At 40.0% G+C, this 19,956-nt stretch overlaps 1 protein-coding gene across 1 annotated transcript in view; it reads right to left on the bottom strand.

Moving 5' to 3' along the window:
• Nucleotides 1-19,956, bottom strand: part of LOC108887372 (teneurin-3-like) — a 270,632-nt gene that overhangs the window by 87,929 nt on the left and 162,747 nt on the right. The window contains 5 exon segments of the mRNA XM_051070563.1: nucleotides 733-982; nucleotides 3,145-3,269; nucleotides 3,971-4,054; nucleotides 9,449-9,568; nucleotides 18,456-18,520. Coding sequence (XP_050926520.1) covers nucleotides 733-982; nucleotides 3,145-3,269; nucleotides 3,971-4,054; nucleotides 9,449-9,568; nucleotides 18,456-18,520 — 644 coding nt within the window.

The raw sequence follows: 19,956 nt of genomic DNA, 5'->3' as shown, positions 1-19,956 counted from the left end.
CACAACATTGTTGGCTCTCTGCTGTACCTAAGTGGCCATTTCCTGTGAACACACACACACACACACACACACACACACACACACACGCCTTTGTGCTTCTACCTTTGTGAGGACACTAACACATAATGCATACCCTAGCCTCTTACCCCTAACTCAACCATCCCAACTAAATGCCTAACCCCAGCCCTCGCCCAAACCTAAACCTCAGTGAGTACCAACCTGTCCTCACTACTTCCTCACTACTAGAGGAAGCTTATTAGATATATTTGCAGACTACTACTACTACTACTACTTTAACCACAAGTCATAGTGTCAGAAAGTTTAGCACTTAATTGATTAGGTGTGCATTTATTGAGGTCCCTAAAATTTAAAGGCTCATCCCAAAAATGGCCACATTTTTACCTACCTGGGTAAAAATGGTTGTGATTAAATCATAATTTCTCTCAGTATTTGTTTGTATATTTTTATATTTGTTATAGATAGAAGAAATATAGCTTCTTTGATGTTGTAGACTCCACTGCCCACAATGCTTTGCACTGTCTCGTATTACAGGATATGCAGTTTTTACATGAATTCCTATAGTAGGACAGTATCATCCAGGTATAACTGGTGGAGTTACATTAAGTAGGCAATGTTGCATGGATGCATACTGTTGAAGTGCACATATATATAATCAACAGTAATTCCAAGACATACAGTATTGCCTATTACAAATATACAGCTGTGTCTCACCTATGATGATGGTGTTGTAAGAGACTTGTTCTGTGTTGCGTCCATCATTGTAAAATGCCAGATGCCAGATTCCTGTGTCCAGATACTGGATGAAGCCAGCTTCGTGCACGTTCACCGAGCGTATGTGTCGGGCTCCAGACTCCTCCTCTCGTGGACCAACTGGGTATACATGTCCTGCATCAATGTCGCTGAGTGCACGTTTGTCTTTAGAAATGAGACGACTACCATCCAGTAGCTCCACAAAGTCATACTGGAAGACAAAAATACACAGGACTAGGTAAAGGGAAGACAGATCGCAAATACGTTCCTTTAATACATATTGTTTACCAGGTTATAATAGATCGTTTATCAAGAAAATATTCTATGTAATCATAGAATGATTGGGAACAGGGGTGTATCAATGCACCGTGACACGATGCATCGCGATTCAGAAAACGCGATGATACGCATCGTGTCGCTGAAAACTGTATCGTGATGTGACTGATGAAGTGAGATTTGTGTTGAAGTAACCCTTTACACTTCTGTGAGTGCTTGCGCTATGCGCCGTATAAAACAACACTGGTAAAAGAGGAATTGAAAGTGAACAGATTTGAACTGCAATTATCTCATCTTCCCACAGCCTCTGACAGTGAAACAGTCTGGCTGCCTCAGGTTCTGTTCTGTTCTGTTCGGTTCTGCTCGCTTTCCTACTGACCGCTAATCAGCTGACTGAGTGACTGTAGCGAGTCGATCCCTCTATCACTCTTATTCCTGTGTCATAACTGATTTCTCTGACAGTTGATATTTTTCAGACTCATCATCTGTAACAGCTGTTTGATTTACCCCGCATTTTATTTCTGCAGTAAAGACATAAGGAGACGCTGTGAACTCGTTTTCACTCGTCATTAATTTATTTCGTCTGTGGCAGCAGATCATGTTACAGCAGATTCACAAATTCCTGTAGGTTAAACTGAGCTAACCAAACACTTTTAAGGCTGATTAACTCCTTGTACACAGACCGACAGTCCTTGCTAGCTCAGCAATATAATTAGGCTAAACAATCCACAACGCAACACTAAAATACCGTAGTTACACTAATATTCGCTCCATTAAAAAAGAATATTGGTTGTAATGAATGGAAACGTAACTGTACCAGTGGAAAATCATTGCCTTATATTATGGCCATACGGTATCTCTCTTTGCAATGTAGTCTTCAGAATAATTGCAAGAAAGATTTTATTTTTAAGACCTCAGGTCCCTTAAGGTCCAGTGTGGCTGATCAATGTACTGTATGCAGTTATAAGCTCCAGCCACTGTAACACACATACCAACAATTACCCAGAAAATGCTTTCCTTTTTTTTAAACTAACAGATTTGTTACACAGGAGTGACAAGACTGATAATCCAGACTAAAAGAAATAATGAGACCTTAGACGGATTAGGCTATGACAAGGGCATACGCACACACAGGCATTTGTCTATTATCTAAAGTGCTAACACTGGGCTGTGATAGTGGTGGCATTGTATGAAGCTGTCTCTTACAGATAAGTGGATTAGTCTCTTGATAAAAGATGTGATTCACTGCACAGAGATGTAAGTGTAGTCATTAAAGGGATAGTTTAGGTAAGAGATCTATCTGCTTTATTATGAACTAAGAATCCATAAAGCACTTGACCTCGACACACTTGCAATGTTGCAAAAGGGTTTTGAGATTTTGACATGATGACAGACAGAATGTTTTCAGCACTTCAGGTATTTCTCAAAAGTGGAAAGGCCAAAGGATTCTGGACGGTTGAGGACAGGCTTTGGTAAAATGGGAGCATAGCTGCCATTGATGCAATTTGATAAGAATTTGCTCTTGGGAGACAGATGATAATGCCACCTTAGACTCTGCTGAACTTTGTGCTGGTTAAATCCTATTTTCAACACTTATTTTACACCCCTTTCAAACATGGAACGCAAAATATTCCCAGCTTCACCTATCTGGCAAAGAGAACGAGAGAGAGAGAGAAGAGAGAAGAAGAAGTATTTTCTCCACTGTCAGCATCACTGATGCATTTTAAAATTTGCAGCCTTTTTAAAAAATAATATCCAATGGTACATATGATTTGAATGACAAAATGTTAAGTTGGGTCCCTTACTTAATTCCTATTTTCTATCATGCTGTACATAAAGCGTTTTGCATTTTGGGTTCATTCATGTAGTTAGCATGAATGAAGAGTGTGAATATAAGGAGAGTGCTAGTGTGGTAGGAGGATAAATGATAAATAACCATCAGATTAAAGTAAAGGAGTACATGTCTGAAAGGGCCTAAATTAACCAGATTTGATGACAGTTTAGTCTGTATAAACCCCCTGTGACTTGCTAGAGCACTACAAATGAATGAACATGTAATTGTACATGTATGTACATGCATGTAATTGTGTGACCGACCTGCGTGTGTGAGGGCGGTAGACCTTTGCGTCCATACACCCCAACAAGAGCATCTTTCTGGACAGATATGTTGAATTTCAAGAACTGCGGTTGGTCAATATATAGTTGGGACCTCCAAAACACTCCTTGAATAAAAAACAAAAAAACAGCAGGAGTCACAATCAGTGATTCAAATATTTAAACAATCCCTCATTCATGTTCTGAATTTTTTATCCTGATCAGCCACAACATTGAAATCACTGACAGGTGAAGTGAATAGTCAGAGCTGTTTTGGGAGCATGAGGAGGACCCACACAATATTAGGCAGGTGGTTTTAATGTTGTGGCTGATCCATGTATACATCAATATGCTTTAGAAAAATGGTAGAATTTTTGTGTTGTATTACAAACAGCCAAATATTTCACCTTTAGAAACACTTAATAATTATTTACTATAATTATTTACTATACAGTGTATATAAAATATATACAGTATTTACAATATATATTCTATATATATAATATATATATATATAAATATACAATTCTATATATATAAATATATAGAATATATACTGTATATAACCATTAAGCCACAATATTAACACCAGTAACTGGTGTTGATGTTGTGGCTATGTGAATGAAAATGGACAAGTTGAATTAACACCTCTCACTCAGTTTCAACACACGTACGTAGGTGTATCTATTAAACTGGCAGTTGAGTATATTAAGCTTTGTTGAGTGTGTTTTGATGTGTGAGAAATTCTACACTTTGTTCACAGAGTGGCAAAATGATATGTCATGACAGACTTATACTGTATGTGTGCATGTGTGTGTGTGTAACTGACCTGGTGGGACATCTTGTATGGCTCGTCTCCCCACATCCACCTCTCCTGTGTCTATGGTGTTGTTCTCTAGAAGAAACATTTTACCTGCAGAGAGAAAAACAGACAAAAATAGAGATCAGAAAATGTAAATCATTTTGTTTCTTCTCCTCATGTCTGCTCAAAGAAAAATAAATACAGGCACACAGGATCAGACAACCCATTTCCATGTGGGGACATGTGAATTTTATATTATGTAGGGAAACATCTAGATTGAATCTAAATTTAAACCTGAGCCTCTGCCTGACTTTAAAATGTTTGAAGCTTTTTGGAATTAAAACAAAAACTGCCATTATGAACATATGAACACATGTTCTCCTAAATAGCATATTTTCTAGCTGATAGGTCCGAAGTCATTATTGTTAGTGTGCTGGACACTTTGGGCAGACAGCCCACAAAGTTAACAGTCACAACTGAAACTGCCTCAGTGTGTTACCCCTGAAGTCTCACTTTACACTCGGTCATTATATAGGAATGTAAGGGATGCTGGGTTGATGGCAATTTGTCATGCCATAATGTTCCAACTGTACTTACCATTCTTACTGATTTATCTGCTGTTATTTTGGCTAACATGTACACCAATGGACATATCAGCTGTTGCATTAGTCTGAGCTGTAATTTTCCAACATGTTGTCATGAAGCATGTCTTAAAAAAAGATGGATTTGCATGGGATCCATTCCTCACTTCAAACCACTTAATATTAGGTTTCTAAACAATTTGGTTTAAGTTAAATGCTTTAGCTAAAAATTGAACACTCGCAGTTATCTTACTTGGAAACTGAGCCTCACTATAGTTGAATGTGTAGACCCCTCCAATTTATTGTGTTTTAGATTCATTTTAAATGTTTAATACTGTCATTTTTGAAAATGTTTCAAAAGTCAAAAACTGAAATCTCTCACTGACAAGAGTATTCAGACCTTTTTCTGTAGCACCCCAAGGTGTTTGTGTTAATTATCCCCGAGATGTGTCTAGAACTTGATTGGAGTCTATCTGTGGCAAACTGAACTGATTGGACGCAGTTTATTAGAGGGACACACACTTCTGTATATAAGGAGCACAGTGGCCTCATCTAATCTGATAGAGGTTGAGCGAATCTGTCAGGAAGAATGGGATGAACTGGCCAGATCCAGGTGTGCAAAGCTTGTAGAGGTGCATGTATGTGTAGTATATGTGTAATATTTATGGCAAGTCTAGTTGTTACGTGCATTCATTACATTAATATCAGCTGCAACATATGACGCAAATCTTAAAGCTCAGCTTGAAGACACCCAATTGTCTTTATTTCTAACAACAGTCACACTACTGGGCTCTCTCTCTCTCAATTTCACTGTAATTAATGGGTTTGTGATAGAACCTGATATACCTAGCTGAGAAACACACACACACACATACACAAACACACAAAATCGATTGTCAATCAATTCGTGAGCACGCTTCTCTGGCACTGAGGCTACAAAAAAGGATTATCTGCTGGAGGATGCTGTTCCTGCATAAGCTGAGACAGTGAACGCGAAAAGGATGTACGTGATGGGCTGGACAGAGTGCAATTGAGCAGGGAGAGGGAGGGATGGGAGGAAGCTTGCATGTCTAAGTCTCATGCTAATGCTAGCCTGATTTCCTGAACTTGCATATTGTTGCTTTAAGTTTTCTCAGTCAAGTCAATTGGGGCCATGAGTCCAAACTACCATTACATTTCTTGGCCAGAAAATTTGATTCTGAGTTCTTTTATTCATTAATCTCTTGAGAGAGCTGGGAAAATGAAAACATGGACATCAGTCTTTGTGCAGTCATCCACTCAATGTGGATTTGAACTTGCCCAACACCCACCCTGTTCATCTGATTTGGCCCCTTAGATTACTACCTCTTCCCCCAGATGAGGAAGGAGCTCAGAAAAAGTGATTAACTTTACAATAACCATAATCACTCAAAGAGCTGAACCACACACACATATAATGAGACTGAGGTTAGTGCAACTGGCTTGAAGTTGCTCAGGTCTTCAGTGTGTGTTTTTTTCAGAATAGTAAATATGGTTCTGAATGAAGACTCTACCTAGCTGAGTGGAACAGTCTCTGAGTACCCTGCCTCTGAGCCTGGCAGGGGCATTTGTTTTAGGGGGACTGACACGTCCCTGGATAGAGGTCACAGCCACCTGTCACTGGTAATTGTTTGGTGGACTGGCAGTAGGAGAAGTCCAGTTGGTTTGAGATACTGAATTTGCTAAAAAAGTTATTAAACTAATCTGGGCACTCTAGTTTACAGCAGCTGGTTTTACAGGCCTTTATCAGAAAATGTTAAATCCATCTAAAGGAATGTCTGTCACCTCAACATAGTCATGTTTCTATAAAACAATGAGTGCAGGGAGTTCCTTGATCTTACTGGATGTTTGACAGGGTAACTGCGGGTAAAGGTAGACCTCAGTCAATTACAGATACTTCCGCAGGATCTTTTTTTCCATTTGCTCACGCCCACAAGTAAATTGCGAGGATTACGATAACTAATGCATGATACTGATCGACTGGATGGGTCGAATGGAAATGGCTTAACACCAACAGGTAGTCCCATGAACAGGTGAGTCTGCTTGAGTTGTTGTGACACAGAGGCGTTGGTGATGAATAAACACTGTCCAAGGCATGCAAGATGCCCCAGTGCCAACTGTAACATATACCTGCACAGGAGAATGTATACCTGTGTGCTGTTTACATTTCTCAGTCTGATTCCCCTTATTTCTCTGAAGACATATTTTCCTGCCTTGAGTCAGAGATACCATTTCCAGGGGCAGTGAGATATAATAATCTGTGTTGACTTTAATGCCTTGGACTGGTACACATCCTGAAGTCAGCAGTAGTCAAGGAGACAGTTTTATCACCCAGCAAGTTCCAACTAATCACCTGGAAACAACTTTGACACTGTGATTATCAGGAATGGAAAGGAGCTATTACAACAATGTAGACATTTCAGTCTGTACGTTGTCAACAGGCGGGTAGGAAGAGATTCTTTGCGAAGGTTCATTTATTGTTAGGAACTTGGCAACAGCAATGTAGACAATATGATCACAGACATGGACTCCTTCTCTTTCAGAACATTCACAGTCAGCCTCAAACTCCTTTATCAGACCACAGCCAAATCACCCACTTCCTCGAACAGAATATCACACATATACATAAAACCTAGCAAGCTGTTCAACATGTTCGGGACATATGAATGTGCCCCAGACAGCTGAGCAATACCAAGAGGCAAAAGCATCAAGAGCAAAAAAGCATGTGGGCCTGATGGAAAATTACATGAAATGCTGTGATACAACACAGAAAGAACAATTCCCACTGAGTGTGGGATATTTTCCTGAGAGTTGGATTAATGCTCTCATCATACCTACATTTAAAAGTCGCAACAAATTTGACCCTCAGAATTACAGCTGGTGAGACAGCTGTGTCACCAGCTGGATGTGCGACATGCTCTACAATATCATCAACTCCCGTATAGTTAAATTCCTCAATCACCACAATGCCCTGCATTAAGGTCAGATTGGATTCATGTCTAACCATCATACATCTGACCACATCCTCATCCTTCACCACCAATCTCTTTAACGTACCTGCACCAAAATAAAATAAAATGTATTCATCTTCTCTAGATTTAAAAAAGACCTTTGACTGTATTTTGCATGAAGGGCACTTTTAGTGATTACTGGAGATTAGCATGGAGGGTAAAACCTATAACTTAATGAAACCAATGTATCTGAATAACAGATGTGCAATTAAAACAAAGGTTGAACTTGAAAACTAAAGAACCACATTACTTCAATCAGCACCATGGGGTGAAAGAGGGCCACAGTATGAGCCCAACCCTCTTCAATACACATCTGCAGAGCAACCGCAATAATCCACAGTCCCTGGTGTCACTCTGCAGGATACAGAGGTTGGATGATTTGCTGATGATCTGGTTCTCCTGCCCCCCCTCCACAGAAGGCTCACAGCAGAGCCTGGACATCCTACACAAGTTTAGTTAAACATGGGCACTAATTGTAAATATGGAAAAGACCAAAGTATTGAGCTTTCAAAAGCAATCCTCTGAAAAATGAATTCACACCAGGAAATACAGAAATTGTCAGTCAGTATGCATGCAGTCATACAATATACATACATACAAATATATTTCATTGATTAACTGATTGACTGATTGAACGACAAGAGTCCCCTCTGCCAGCTGATCCTGAATCTCTACCCACACAAACACCAGAGGTTCAGACCAGATCTTCAGAAACGATCTGGATCAACCAAATCGTCTCAGTTCCCCAGGGAGGCTGTGTTCACTTTGTCATAAAAGACAAGCTGCGACAGAATCTCACTTCCCTCTATACAGTGAGAATATAATTGCTATTTAATGCCTTTTATCATATTGTACTTGATATGGCAGTTGTAGCATATCATTGTGTATTTATTGTTAATCATATGTCAGTGTTAATAACTTTCTGTACTGCTTTGGTAGAACAGGTGTCTGATCTGTCATGCCAAGACAGCTTATTTGAATTTGAGAGAGTGAGTGCAAGAGTACAACTGTGCTTTTTTGATGCTTGTTCTCGCTCACAACTCATCACATGGAGGCGCTTAATGAGCACCCCTTTATTAACAGCAGTGGAGTTGCAAGGAAGTGGTTGGGGTGGCTGGCAGGCAAGACTGTCACACCAGAGACCGGGTTTCACATCCAGAGTCCCGTCTGTGGTTTAGGCAACAAAAGTTCTTTGGTTAAGGTTAGGGAGATATGGTGGTTGTGGTTTAACACAGAGAGTTCACTGTCACCTCAAAACCACAATGTGTATGTCAGCAGCCAGTGGGCTATGGTCTGCTTGACTCAGGCGGTACAGAACATTAGAAGTCTAATCAGACTACCTGCATGTTGAAAGAATGCTGAAGTGGTACCCTGTGCTTTTAAAAGGTGACACCCTAGCTTTTGCTTAATTTACTGCGAGTTATTTATTATTAATGAAAATGAATTTTACAAATATCTAACTATTCATGGAGGAATCTCTGTCTGTCTGTCTACAGTTCTACAGTCATTTTCAGAAGGATCTGAGTCACTGAAACATGTTGCTGATTCCTAATAGCCCGGTTGGACACATATGTTGTTAATGTAAGAGCCAAAAGGTCGACTCAGACCTCAAATTGATAATATAAACATCAGAAACTGAAAGTGGCTGGCTAAAACTTTCATGTTCCTACTCAAGAGTTTGTTTTGAACAGAGAGTCATCATCTGTCAGAAACTCTATAACCTTTGATACACTGCTAAGAGTAACAGATGGTAATATCAGGAAAACACTGCGTCATGAACATTTCTGGTCTAAAGATAGTGTAAAATGGAACAAACACCTGCTGCCAACTTTTATACATAATATTATTTTCCTGTTTGAAGAAAGGACAGAAAATGTGTTTAAATAGGAACTCACCATTGTCCGTGGAGACCATAAAGGTGTTGGGAGTCGTGTCTCTCCCTCCTCCTCCGTTTTCAAATGCTCCATATCCCTCACTCTCCTGAAGCTGCCAGTTTAGGCCAAACAGGTGCATAGCTGGGAAAAGGAGGAGGGAAAGAAGTATGAGAGAGAAAAGGGGAGAGGAACAGACAGGTTAATACAGTGTGCAAGGAGATAGAAGGGAAGATTAATAAAATGATGGGAAAGGGAGGACAGAGAATACAGCAAAAAGAGGGAAGGGGTGGTGAACAACAAAAGTAAGAGAGGGAGGGGGAATAGGGAATGCAAAAAAAGAAGAGAAAAAGAATATAGATCAGGTGATAAAAGAGAAAATGCACACACACACACACACACACACACACACACACACACACACACACACACAAACAATGATTAAAAAATTGTGTATCTGTGTCAAGCAGACAAAAGAAGAGTATGTGTGTGAGTGTGAGGTTGCATGTACACTTGGGGCTGTGTGAGGCTTACTGAGCACTAGCAGTATGTTTCTGGAAACATGAATAACATCTACAATCCTCTCAGGCTAGGTACACAAATTAAATGAGCAACTGCACACACACACACCAGTACCCAGGGATAGATAGTGTGGAGTGCGTTAGCATCAAAGGAAGCCTCTGGCAGCTAATCTGACATAATGCAATACAACACTCACCTCTACCACCTATGTGTTTTTCTTTTTCTATATAAGTGTGTGTGTGTGTGTGTGTGTGTGTGTGCCCTTGAGCTTGTAAATTATCTGCTCACTTGCTGTTTCCTTCCCTACCCTTGCATCTCAATTGAGATGTAACATGATGAGGAAAAAAAAAAAAGTCAAATTGGTGTAAACCAGACAGAAAAGACACATCCACACCCACAAAGCCTATTTCTATTCACCATCACACCTCCCTCCTTAATCTTTCATCCTGTATATTCTACAGGGCGTCTGCTGAATTACGCTGATTGTCTGATGAAGAACTGCAAAGCTGATGTGGCATTTTGCAGAGTGAAGCAGCAGAGGGGGGATTTGGTTTTCTGCTTTGCCCAGTCAATCTAACAAAATTACACACAGCAATTTAATACTGTAGGCTGTTGCCTGTGTTTACACTTACATATTGATAGTACACAGCACAGCCCACTGTTTCTCATTCTGCTGGATTCAGGAGGAAAAAAAGAAAAAATATCTTCAGCAAAAAGAAAAGAACTGTTTATTCAACAAAACCCAGATTTTTCCAGATTACTGTTAGACAGGAGATTATCAGGCTAAAATAAATCTGTTTTTTTTTTTTTCAAAATAGAACAGAAACATTTATTTATACACATTGTGGTTATTTATGTTATGGTGACATTTGAGATGGTTACAGAGACTCATAGTGTTGCAGTGGCGAAGCATTGCTTATTATCGTCAGGTTTAAAGGTCCTGGGAAGTGCTCCTTTTATCGGTGCGAGTACAGCATCACTCTCGCCACCTGGATTTTCCTCAGTGTCGCTCATGTTTCCGTCTCACTCCCCCGAGTAGGCTCTCTAATCTGTTTCTGTCTGCCTCCTCCCTGTTTGTCCTACACGTGCCGACGCCGCGTCGGGTTACTATAGTAACGGTGACTGACAGCGGAGCGCTGTGGATGACGAAGAGAAATGAGGACGATGATTGAGCTGCCTGCCTCAATGTTGAATTAATAGCGTGTTTTGCCGTACACCGTGTAAGTGTGATTGATAGAGCGACTGGGATTGTTGTGAAGCAAATAAGACAACATGTGAACACAGCGTGCCCTGAATGCACCGTGAAACAGAAGCGAGTGAGTCATTTGGAAATGGGACGAACCGTTATGTTTTTACGATTAATCGTGCAGTCCTCGTGGAAATGTGGAAAATGTACACAAACCTGACGCTCAGATAGACAATTTAAGTTAAGAAAAAAAGAGACCTGTGTACAATAACACTCCAAAAAAAGAGCCGAGGATAATCAGACTCAATCTAAAACGTGGCTGGCCCGATCAGAGAGAGAGAGAACACAGACTGACAAGAGCACAATGTGTCAGCAATCAACAAGCAGCTGAGGCCAACAGGAGCACAGTAGCATTTTTACTGCACTTTTTTACTGCACTTCTTTTTCACCCAGTCTCACCTGAAAAACCTAATTTGTCTCCAGCTATGATTTTAACAGGATCCCATTCTGTCATGTTTGCTCGACTATTTGTCCTGATGGTGGTGCTGGAGCACAGACCACTAAGCAATTATGAACATTAAGGGTCTCAAAATGTAATTTAATGGGAGCATGTATGTGGTCAACAGATTTTATGGCAATCTGCCCATTACATTTTGATATGGTTTTACTTTTATAACAGATTCCTTTTGCGTAGCCTATCCTTAGATGGTCTAGAATCATTTAGTGATCATGCCTTGTTTTCTGTTTGTAACTTCAGCATCACAATGTTCTCCACAAACACAAACCACTAACCCTAAGGCCACTACTAACATAAGCAAAAGTGATAAGAGTGTTAGCTGTTGTGCCAATATTTAATGTCCTTAAATGAGATCATTTCTGGGGGAGCCAAACTAAACAAAAAACAAACAAACAAAAAAAAAAACAACAACAAAGGATCAATGTGTTTCTCTAATAAGTTTGGGAGCCTCTTAACAGCACAAGTAAAACAAACAAATCCTGAATTATTTGGCATCTGAGAAGTTAGATGTTGGAAATGTGCTAATATGTCGTGTACTGTCATAGGCAGTACACAACATATTAGAAAAATAAAAATTAGTAAGCTCTTTGTGTTTGGTGGGTTTGTGCAGGAGTCTGGATTCCCCACACAGCAGATATTAGAGAGAGTTGTGTCAAGGACCAATTAGTCCTTAGTTCCCACCCTTCTCCAAATGTGCGTGCACACACACACACACGCACACACCGCTCTGCCTCATTAAATTAGAGCCATGCTGTGCTAGCCCGTTACCCACCACCCCTCCTGGTGAGGACAGGAGCAAAGGGTCACGGGAGAGTGCCAGCTAATCGACAGGGGCCTGCATGTGTGAGTGTGTTTGTGTATGTGTGTGTGTGTGTGTGTGTGTGTGTGTGTGTGAGTGAGTGAGTGAGTGTGAGTGTGTGTGTGTGTGTCAGTGTGATAAAGTAAGAGGATTACTGGCTATGGTAACAGTCATACAAGACTGGTTGTCTCTAAGAGAACCTTTTTAAGAAATTTAGGAGGTAACAGAACGTTTCAGAAGAACTTAGTTGTGGATTTAAAGAAGGCAAAAAAAAGTCAAAAAAGGTTTGTGAAGATTTATTAAAATTACCTGTTGTTATTATCAATACATCAGTATTTCCTAATATTACCAATTTTAATTGGCTTGTGAATTTGAAGCTGTGATTTGAATTCAGCGCTGAAAACCATCCTGTGGAAGATTTTTTGGGAAAAAAAAATCCCAACAGGAGAACCGCTTGGATCGATGGAAGACAAACTGTCCTACTGTGTTCAACTGGCATCAACAACCTAGGGTGAACTGTCAGCTTTTACTATGTCTGTTCAGTAGAGCAAACTGTTCAGTCTTGATAATCTGACTCACACTAAGAGGGACCACCTGATCCACCACTTGAAAGACAGCAACTGTGTTAAGATGGATGAGTCAGAGGAAACTGGTTCACTTCGTGTTTTAGTCCTAGTGCTATATACCAACAGGTGAAACTGCTGACAATAACTTAATTCCCTGAAGATGCATGTCCAGGCGAGATGATACGATATGGAAGGCCCAGCCATAATGCTTTTATATGAGTGTACAACTAAAGACCATGCAACAGTACAAAGCAATTTTATACTTTCTGTATATTTGATTTGTTGGAGGATGGCATGGTGGTGCAGTGCCTCACCATCGCCTCACAGCAAGAAGGTTTTGGGTTGGAGTCCCGGTTCGATCTTTTCTGTGTGAAGTTTGCATGTTCTCCCTGTGCCTACATGGGTTCTCTCCCACAGTCCGCATACAATTGGTGACTCTAAAATTGCCGTAGGTGTGAATGTGAATGTGAATCATTGTCTCTATACTGTGTTGGCTCTGTGACAGACTAGAAATCTGTCCATGATGTACCCTGCCTCTCGCCCGGTGTCAGCTGGGATTTATTATGTGTAATGTTCACAATGTTATGTTGTTTTTAAGTCAAACTATGCCTTTTGGTGATACAAATAAATAGTTAGAATAAACTATTGCTGCTGTTCAATGTCATTGCAAATGCTAGGCTCAAAATGTTCCGCAATATTCATGACACACAAGCAGACGACAAATATGCAGACACAAAGCAGGGGTTATCTGGTTATTTCTATCCATAAGGAAAATGCAAAATTTCAAGTTTGTGTCTTCAGAAAATTCATGCAGGAACCAGGTGGACATCTGGACAGCTATCACACCAGGCTAAGAATACTAGCTAACAACAGTGAGTTTGCTAATGCTGATTCAGAGATCAAAACTCAAACAACACAAAGCTGTACATCATCCGGGCTGCACTGAAAGACACTATGGGAGCCAGAGCTTACCCTAGATGACTCTCTACACCATGGCACAGCTGACGGAAAGACCAAAAGACTGACCAAACATTCAAATGATGGCAGACATTCAGAAGAAACAAAACCTTGTCAACCACTGCAGAAACTGTGGAGGTAAATATTCTCATGATGGTGACTATCCAGCTAAAAACAAACATTACAAAGGCTGTGGCATTTTTTTCCTAGGGGAAAAAAAAACACACTCATCCAAGCCACACCAGTATTGAGCTGTGTTCGGACATACTGAACATGGTGCCCTTGTTATTTTACAAAGTACTGACATGGCAGATTCATAAGAGATTAAAATCAACCTCTGCTAATGATTACAAATCATTCCACTGTAGCTCCCAAGGTGATATTAGACCCATGGTAATGTAGCTTAGGCCTGCATGCAAATGTTGTAAAGGAGCGAATTCAGGAGTCAGCGAGCGAATTCCTGGAATAACCGAAACTAAGCGGTGTATCTTCAGTCTTCAACTTATTTTGACTCACACTGATAATTACAGAGAATTGTGGGTGAAGAGAAATCATCTCTTTGTGAAAAATACAGAACCAAAAATGATCTGAATGACTGAATTCTACAGAATCATTAAAAACCAGCGCACCCCAGCGAGAATCACAAATACACTGGCATCCTAAGGAGTTCATTGAATAGGCATGTAACAGGTGCATGGCCTTGTTTAGCAGGGCACAGCCTGGCTCACAGGCACAGTCACAGGAGGGATTTATGTATGCACATGTGTCTGTTTGCACAATCTTGCCTGTTAGCATATAAATTACGCACCAAGAAATAACAGCAACTCTGAATCATCCCTTTACATTTCTTTATGTGTTGCCACAGGTGCATGCAGGCAGGAGCTAGTCCATTTCCCCACTTGTTATGCATGAGCACTGTTTATTATGAATGGGCTTAGAGAGTGATCTAATCGATTTTGGAAAGGTAATGGTGGTGGGTGCAGGAAGAAAGGTCTGAACATCACTGAGACATAAAGTTGTTGGACATTTGAGCAAAACTTCTCTCCAAACTGTACTATAGCTCCTTCCAGACATGCACTTCACTCTGTGAATATGCTGTAATGTTTGGTTGTTAGAAAAAAAACCCACAGTCAATTTTTCCATAAAAGTCAGCCAACAATCAGACGAGACAGGATTTGGTAACAGATCCAGAACACTGTGCAGCTTAAAAATCTGCATCAGCAGAACAGCACATTAATGGAAAGACTACAGCATTAACTGGTTTTAGATACTGACTGGAGCAAGATACTAATTGTATGTCTTGGACACTGTAATGCATTTTCTATTATACAGCATTTTTTTTAACCACAAGGGTTTAAAATCTGTTTAATAAGTGCAGGCATCAGTGTGCTTAGCTGATGAGGTTGTCTTCATGCTTTCCATCTGAAGGAGCTGATGTTATTCTGACAGTCATATTCTTTGCTGGATTTTTCACAGATGTTGGTTATCTCTGGTTTTGTATTGAAGTAGCTCTATCTGCAGTGTATCGGTTAATCTTTACAACTCTATTGTTTTGCTGTCTAAAATGACTCTTCTATGTGAATTTTCTCTTTAATTTTCTCCCTATTTGTCATCTTTTATCTGCTTTAATTTACTTCAATACATAGTAATAATGACTGACTGTGGTACATTTTAATAAGAACAATAAACAAAAGAAAAGCTTTTCTCTAACATCAAACTGGCCAAGAATGAGGTCAGTTCAAGAGAAATACACACACACACACACACACACCACACACACACACACACACACACATCCACAAGGGTATATAAAGGAGCACCAAGTATGATTGACACATACATATATCCTAGAAAAACACACACAAGAACAGACAGGGATCATATGTTGTCTGGTATGTCATTATGTCAGTTTGTCAAGGCCAAAGGTACTCTGTGTGTGTGTGTGTGTGTGTGTGTGTGTGTGTGTGTGTGTGTGTGTGTGTGCACGCACACGTGTGTGTGTGAACATGTGTCTGGGATATTTTCATGTGCCAATCAAAATATGTGTGCATGTGCACCCTTGTGTATATGTTTCTCAGCGTGTGTGTGCATGCACATGAGCGTGTGTTAATATGTGTGTGTGTGTGTGTGTGTGTGTATGTATGTTGTGTAGATCTTTGCAAGTCGATATTTGAGAATGCCTCTTCGTGTATGTGTGTGTATTGTGATGATGTGTGAGACAGATTGATGATTCATGCCCCCCCCACACACGCATACACACATGCCCTAGCCTGTGGCAAGAGATCTCCAAGTCCAAGGACCATCTGAGCTCCAATCTTAATTGCTTCTGTTCATTGTGGGAATCGATGACCTTTAGAAAACATACAGCTCTTCCTCCCCTCTGACTTCTCTCTATCATTCCTTCCTCTCTCATTCGCTCTAGGCTTTTTTTTTAATATCTCTTGCACACACCCTAACAAGGAGCAAACTGACCTGATAGTTTTAAAGCATTGTAGGGGAGAAGAAAAAAAGCACTTAAGTGTTTTTTTATGACAAAAGCTGTAAATGCATGGCCTCCATTGGGATTTAAAAGACTAATAGTAATTTGTTTTCTCTTTGGACTGAAGCCTGTACTTAACAAATATGTTGGGCTTACTCTCAAGTAGAGAGAGAGATTCAGATTTGGACAAAAATGAAAACAGTCAAATCGGAGTATCAAGAAGCAATGCATATTCTAAACTGTATTCTTATCGGAGAAGAAAAGCCTTTGAAAGACCACTTAAACCATGGGACCATATGCATGGACAATCCCCACTGCTTACGTGCAAATACATACGCCTGCTGGTATAAACTGAGGAGGTTAATGACTTCAGTGACACACTCTTGGGAGTTTGGATGATAACACATTCAAATCTACCACAAAAATCATGTTTGCAAAACCAAAATCAATTTGAAAATTGATTAAATTTGTATTACATTAAAGTGAAAACTTCATGTAACCTTTCTGATTTCATACAGTAACACAACTCAGAGTCAGTCTGTTGGCTTCAAGGGACATTTTTCAGAGCTGTCAGCATTTGTAATTACACATGCAGAGTATTAACATTGTAAAATGATGTAGACTTTGATTAACCCACAATTTTTAACCTGACATAATTATATTTCACTCTGCTACCTCGGGCAGATCAAAATCACACTGAGGGGAAGTGTCACCTAATTTATACAACAATGGTTAAAAGGGAATGTTTGAGATTAAATATGTCCTACAAATGTGCCATTTAAACACTAAAGAGACTAAGGCCACTAAGTTGATAAATGCATGTTGTATTAGCAAGATGTTTTGAATTGCATTTTAAAGGGTATATTGGTCACATGTTTGCACATATGACCAATCCCTGAAAAAGAAAAAAATCTGGGAGAAATATCAAAAATGTTACAGAGTCTTTGTGCTTTTTTATATGCTGGAATACCACGCTTCACCTTTAGCTTTGTTAGGTTTGTGTAAACCTAAATATGGTGAATGGACTGCACTTATATAGAACTTCTCTAGTCATGTTGACCACTCAAGGCACTTTACACTACAGGTCACATTCAGCCATTCACACACATTCAGACAGTGCTTGTTCTGTTCTTACCTCTAACACATGCACACACATTCACAAGTGAATTTGGGGTTCAGTATCTTCCTACTTCAGGACATGGAGTGGAGAAGCTGGTGATCGAACCACTCACCGTCTGATTAGTGGGTGACCCACTCTACCTCCTGAGCCACAGCTGCCACCACAATGAACTCTTTGAGTTAATCCTGCTGTGCACAGAGCATTGCTATTATTTGTAACTACATATTTAACTACATATTTATCTGTCATCACTACAGATTTTGTCTAATGAAGAGAGTGATTAAGGTCTTAAATTAATGTTGTTATATTAAAAAAAAAAAATTGTAGTGGAGGAAAGTTCACATGAGTCCTTTTGACACAGTCATGGTGAAATTCTGATGGCACCGGTTGCCAGCAATTTATCACTTAAACAATGTTTCCAATGTGGAGTCCAGCTACAATTTACCATAAAATCTGCCTGACATATTACCCTACACTTCACCTGTGGCACATCCTGGAAAGCAGCTGTGTGGGAGAGAGGGAAGAAAAAGGCCTGGAGCAAGGAAAACCATGGCAGTGTGGTTATCTGATGGGCTCATACCGCAGAGTGAAAACCAAGGCACGCAGCAACAAGAGTACAAGAAGGGCTGATACAGACAAAGCCAGAGAGGGAGGGCAACTGGACAAGATTGGAAGAGATGATGAGGGATTAACAATGGACAAATCAGGGGAAGCACAAATAAAAGTCTTGTTTTTTTCCTGTGCCTGGGCCAAACTAACCTTTCAGACTACAGCGGGTGCATATATTAATGGCACTGACTTTCAAGTGTGTGTGTGTGTGTGTGAGAGAGAGAGAAAGAGAGAGAGAGAGAGAGAGAGAGAAAGAGAGAGAGAGAGAGGTCTTACCTATGCAGTAACAGAGCAGGACAGAAAGCAGTACAGATAGTCCTACTGCACTGAGGGCTGTACACCTGAAAGAAAAAACAAGAAACAAGCAATTGTTGTTGCTGTCACTTTGTTCAGTTTTGTTTCTAATAACCTTCACAATACAAAGAAACATCTTCTAGATTTACTGTTGCAGCTCAAACCCTGTGCATTTCCTGTTTTTGATGTCACATATCCACATAACTTGTGTGTGTGACACAGTCTAGTGGTTCTGCTGTGGTAAATGAGTGTGTGTGTGTGTGTGTGTGTGAGCACACAGCCATAGCCGCAGTGAAGTGTATGGGATTATGGGTGGTTAAGTTACTCTTGGTGAGGTCATGTAACCGTGTGTTTAGTTCGCTGCCACAGAAGAGACAGAAACTGCTGCTAGTTGGTGCTGCTGGTGGGAGCTAAGCTCAATAAAAGTAGAGGTCTCTGACCGTGATTCTGACCCACAGACCTGGCAACGTAACACACTGATTAGGACTGACATATCAAATTCTGGCAATGTAACAGTTCTTTGGCTGCTAACTGGCTTTAACCAGCTTTTTAGTTCTGCCACCGGTAAGCTAAAAATATTCACAGTTGTCTGACTATGAGTAATGTCAATGCTCTATTGGAGTTGAGCCTTCTAAAATTAGGAATGTATAAACGCACTTCAAATAAATTGTGTCCTTCCCACATTTGAATGAGAGAAACTGGTAAGAATGATGCTCTAAAAACCCCTTTAGCATCAGAGACAAGCTAGTTCACAGTTATTTGCCACCTAGAGTGGGGAGGGAATGGATAAAAAGGCCTATGGGCACATATAAATGTATGTATGAACACCATGTGTAAACATTGCCCCAATGTACTGCAAAGGAAAAAGTTCTCAGATTTAAGGACAGGGGAAACATACAAAAACAAACATTTCATTAACTCTGTACCACATGTAGCGTATTGCATCGCTTGTCCCAGTAAACATTTCTTCACTGGACAGACAAGGAGACGCCTGAAGGACAGACTGAAGATAAACATGCCTGCAGAATTACCCATCAAAATACTGCTGTAAAGGGAAAACCTATTGGATTTTTTAATTTGAGGCCCTAATTTATCCAGGTCTGAATGAGGAAATGGATTATAAGCCCTTTGCATCGTTCATAATCATCTCTACTGATATGACTACATTATTTTTAGTGATATGATTTGAAGTGTTGTCATTATTTCTTTCTCTTTAATTATATAAATGTTTCATTGTGATTATGTTGCTAATTCTGGTGTGTTGTCTAAAAGGTATAAACAATCTGTTTTTACTGACGCAGATTCAGTGAGGTTGAAACTGGCCTGTGTTTAATGTATCCAACTATATTAAGGCTGTTATACATCTCCTCTCCTTGCGCTACCTGTTTTTTTTTCTTCACTGTGACCACTATATTTTTGCTGGACTGAGGCTGTCAACAGATGAGATTTAATTGCAATCTTCAGCATTTTTCACAATGAAGAA

The sequence above is a fragment of the Lates calcarifer genome, linkage group LG5, assembly GCF_001640805.2.
Source record: "Lates calcarifer isolate ASB-BC8 linkage group LG5, TLL_Latcal_v3, whole genome shotgun sequence".
In the NCBI taxonomy this organism is placed as follows: domain Eukaryota; kingdom Metazoa; phylum Chordata; class Actinopteri; family Centropomidae; genus Lates; species Lates calcarifer.
The sequence above is the reverse complement of the archived record's forward strand: the minus strand, read 5'-3'. Positions and strand labels throughout refer to the sequence as shown.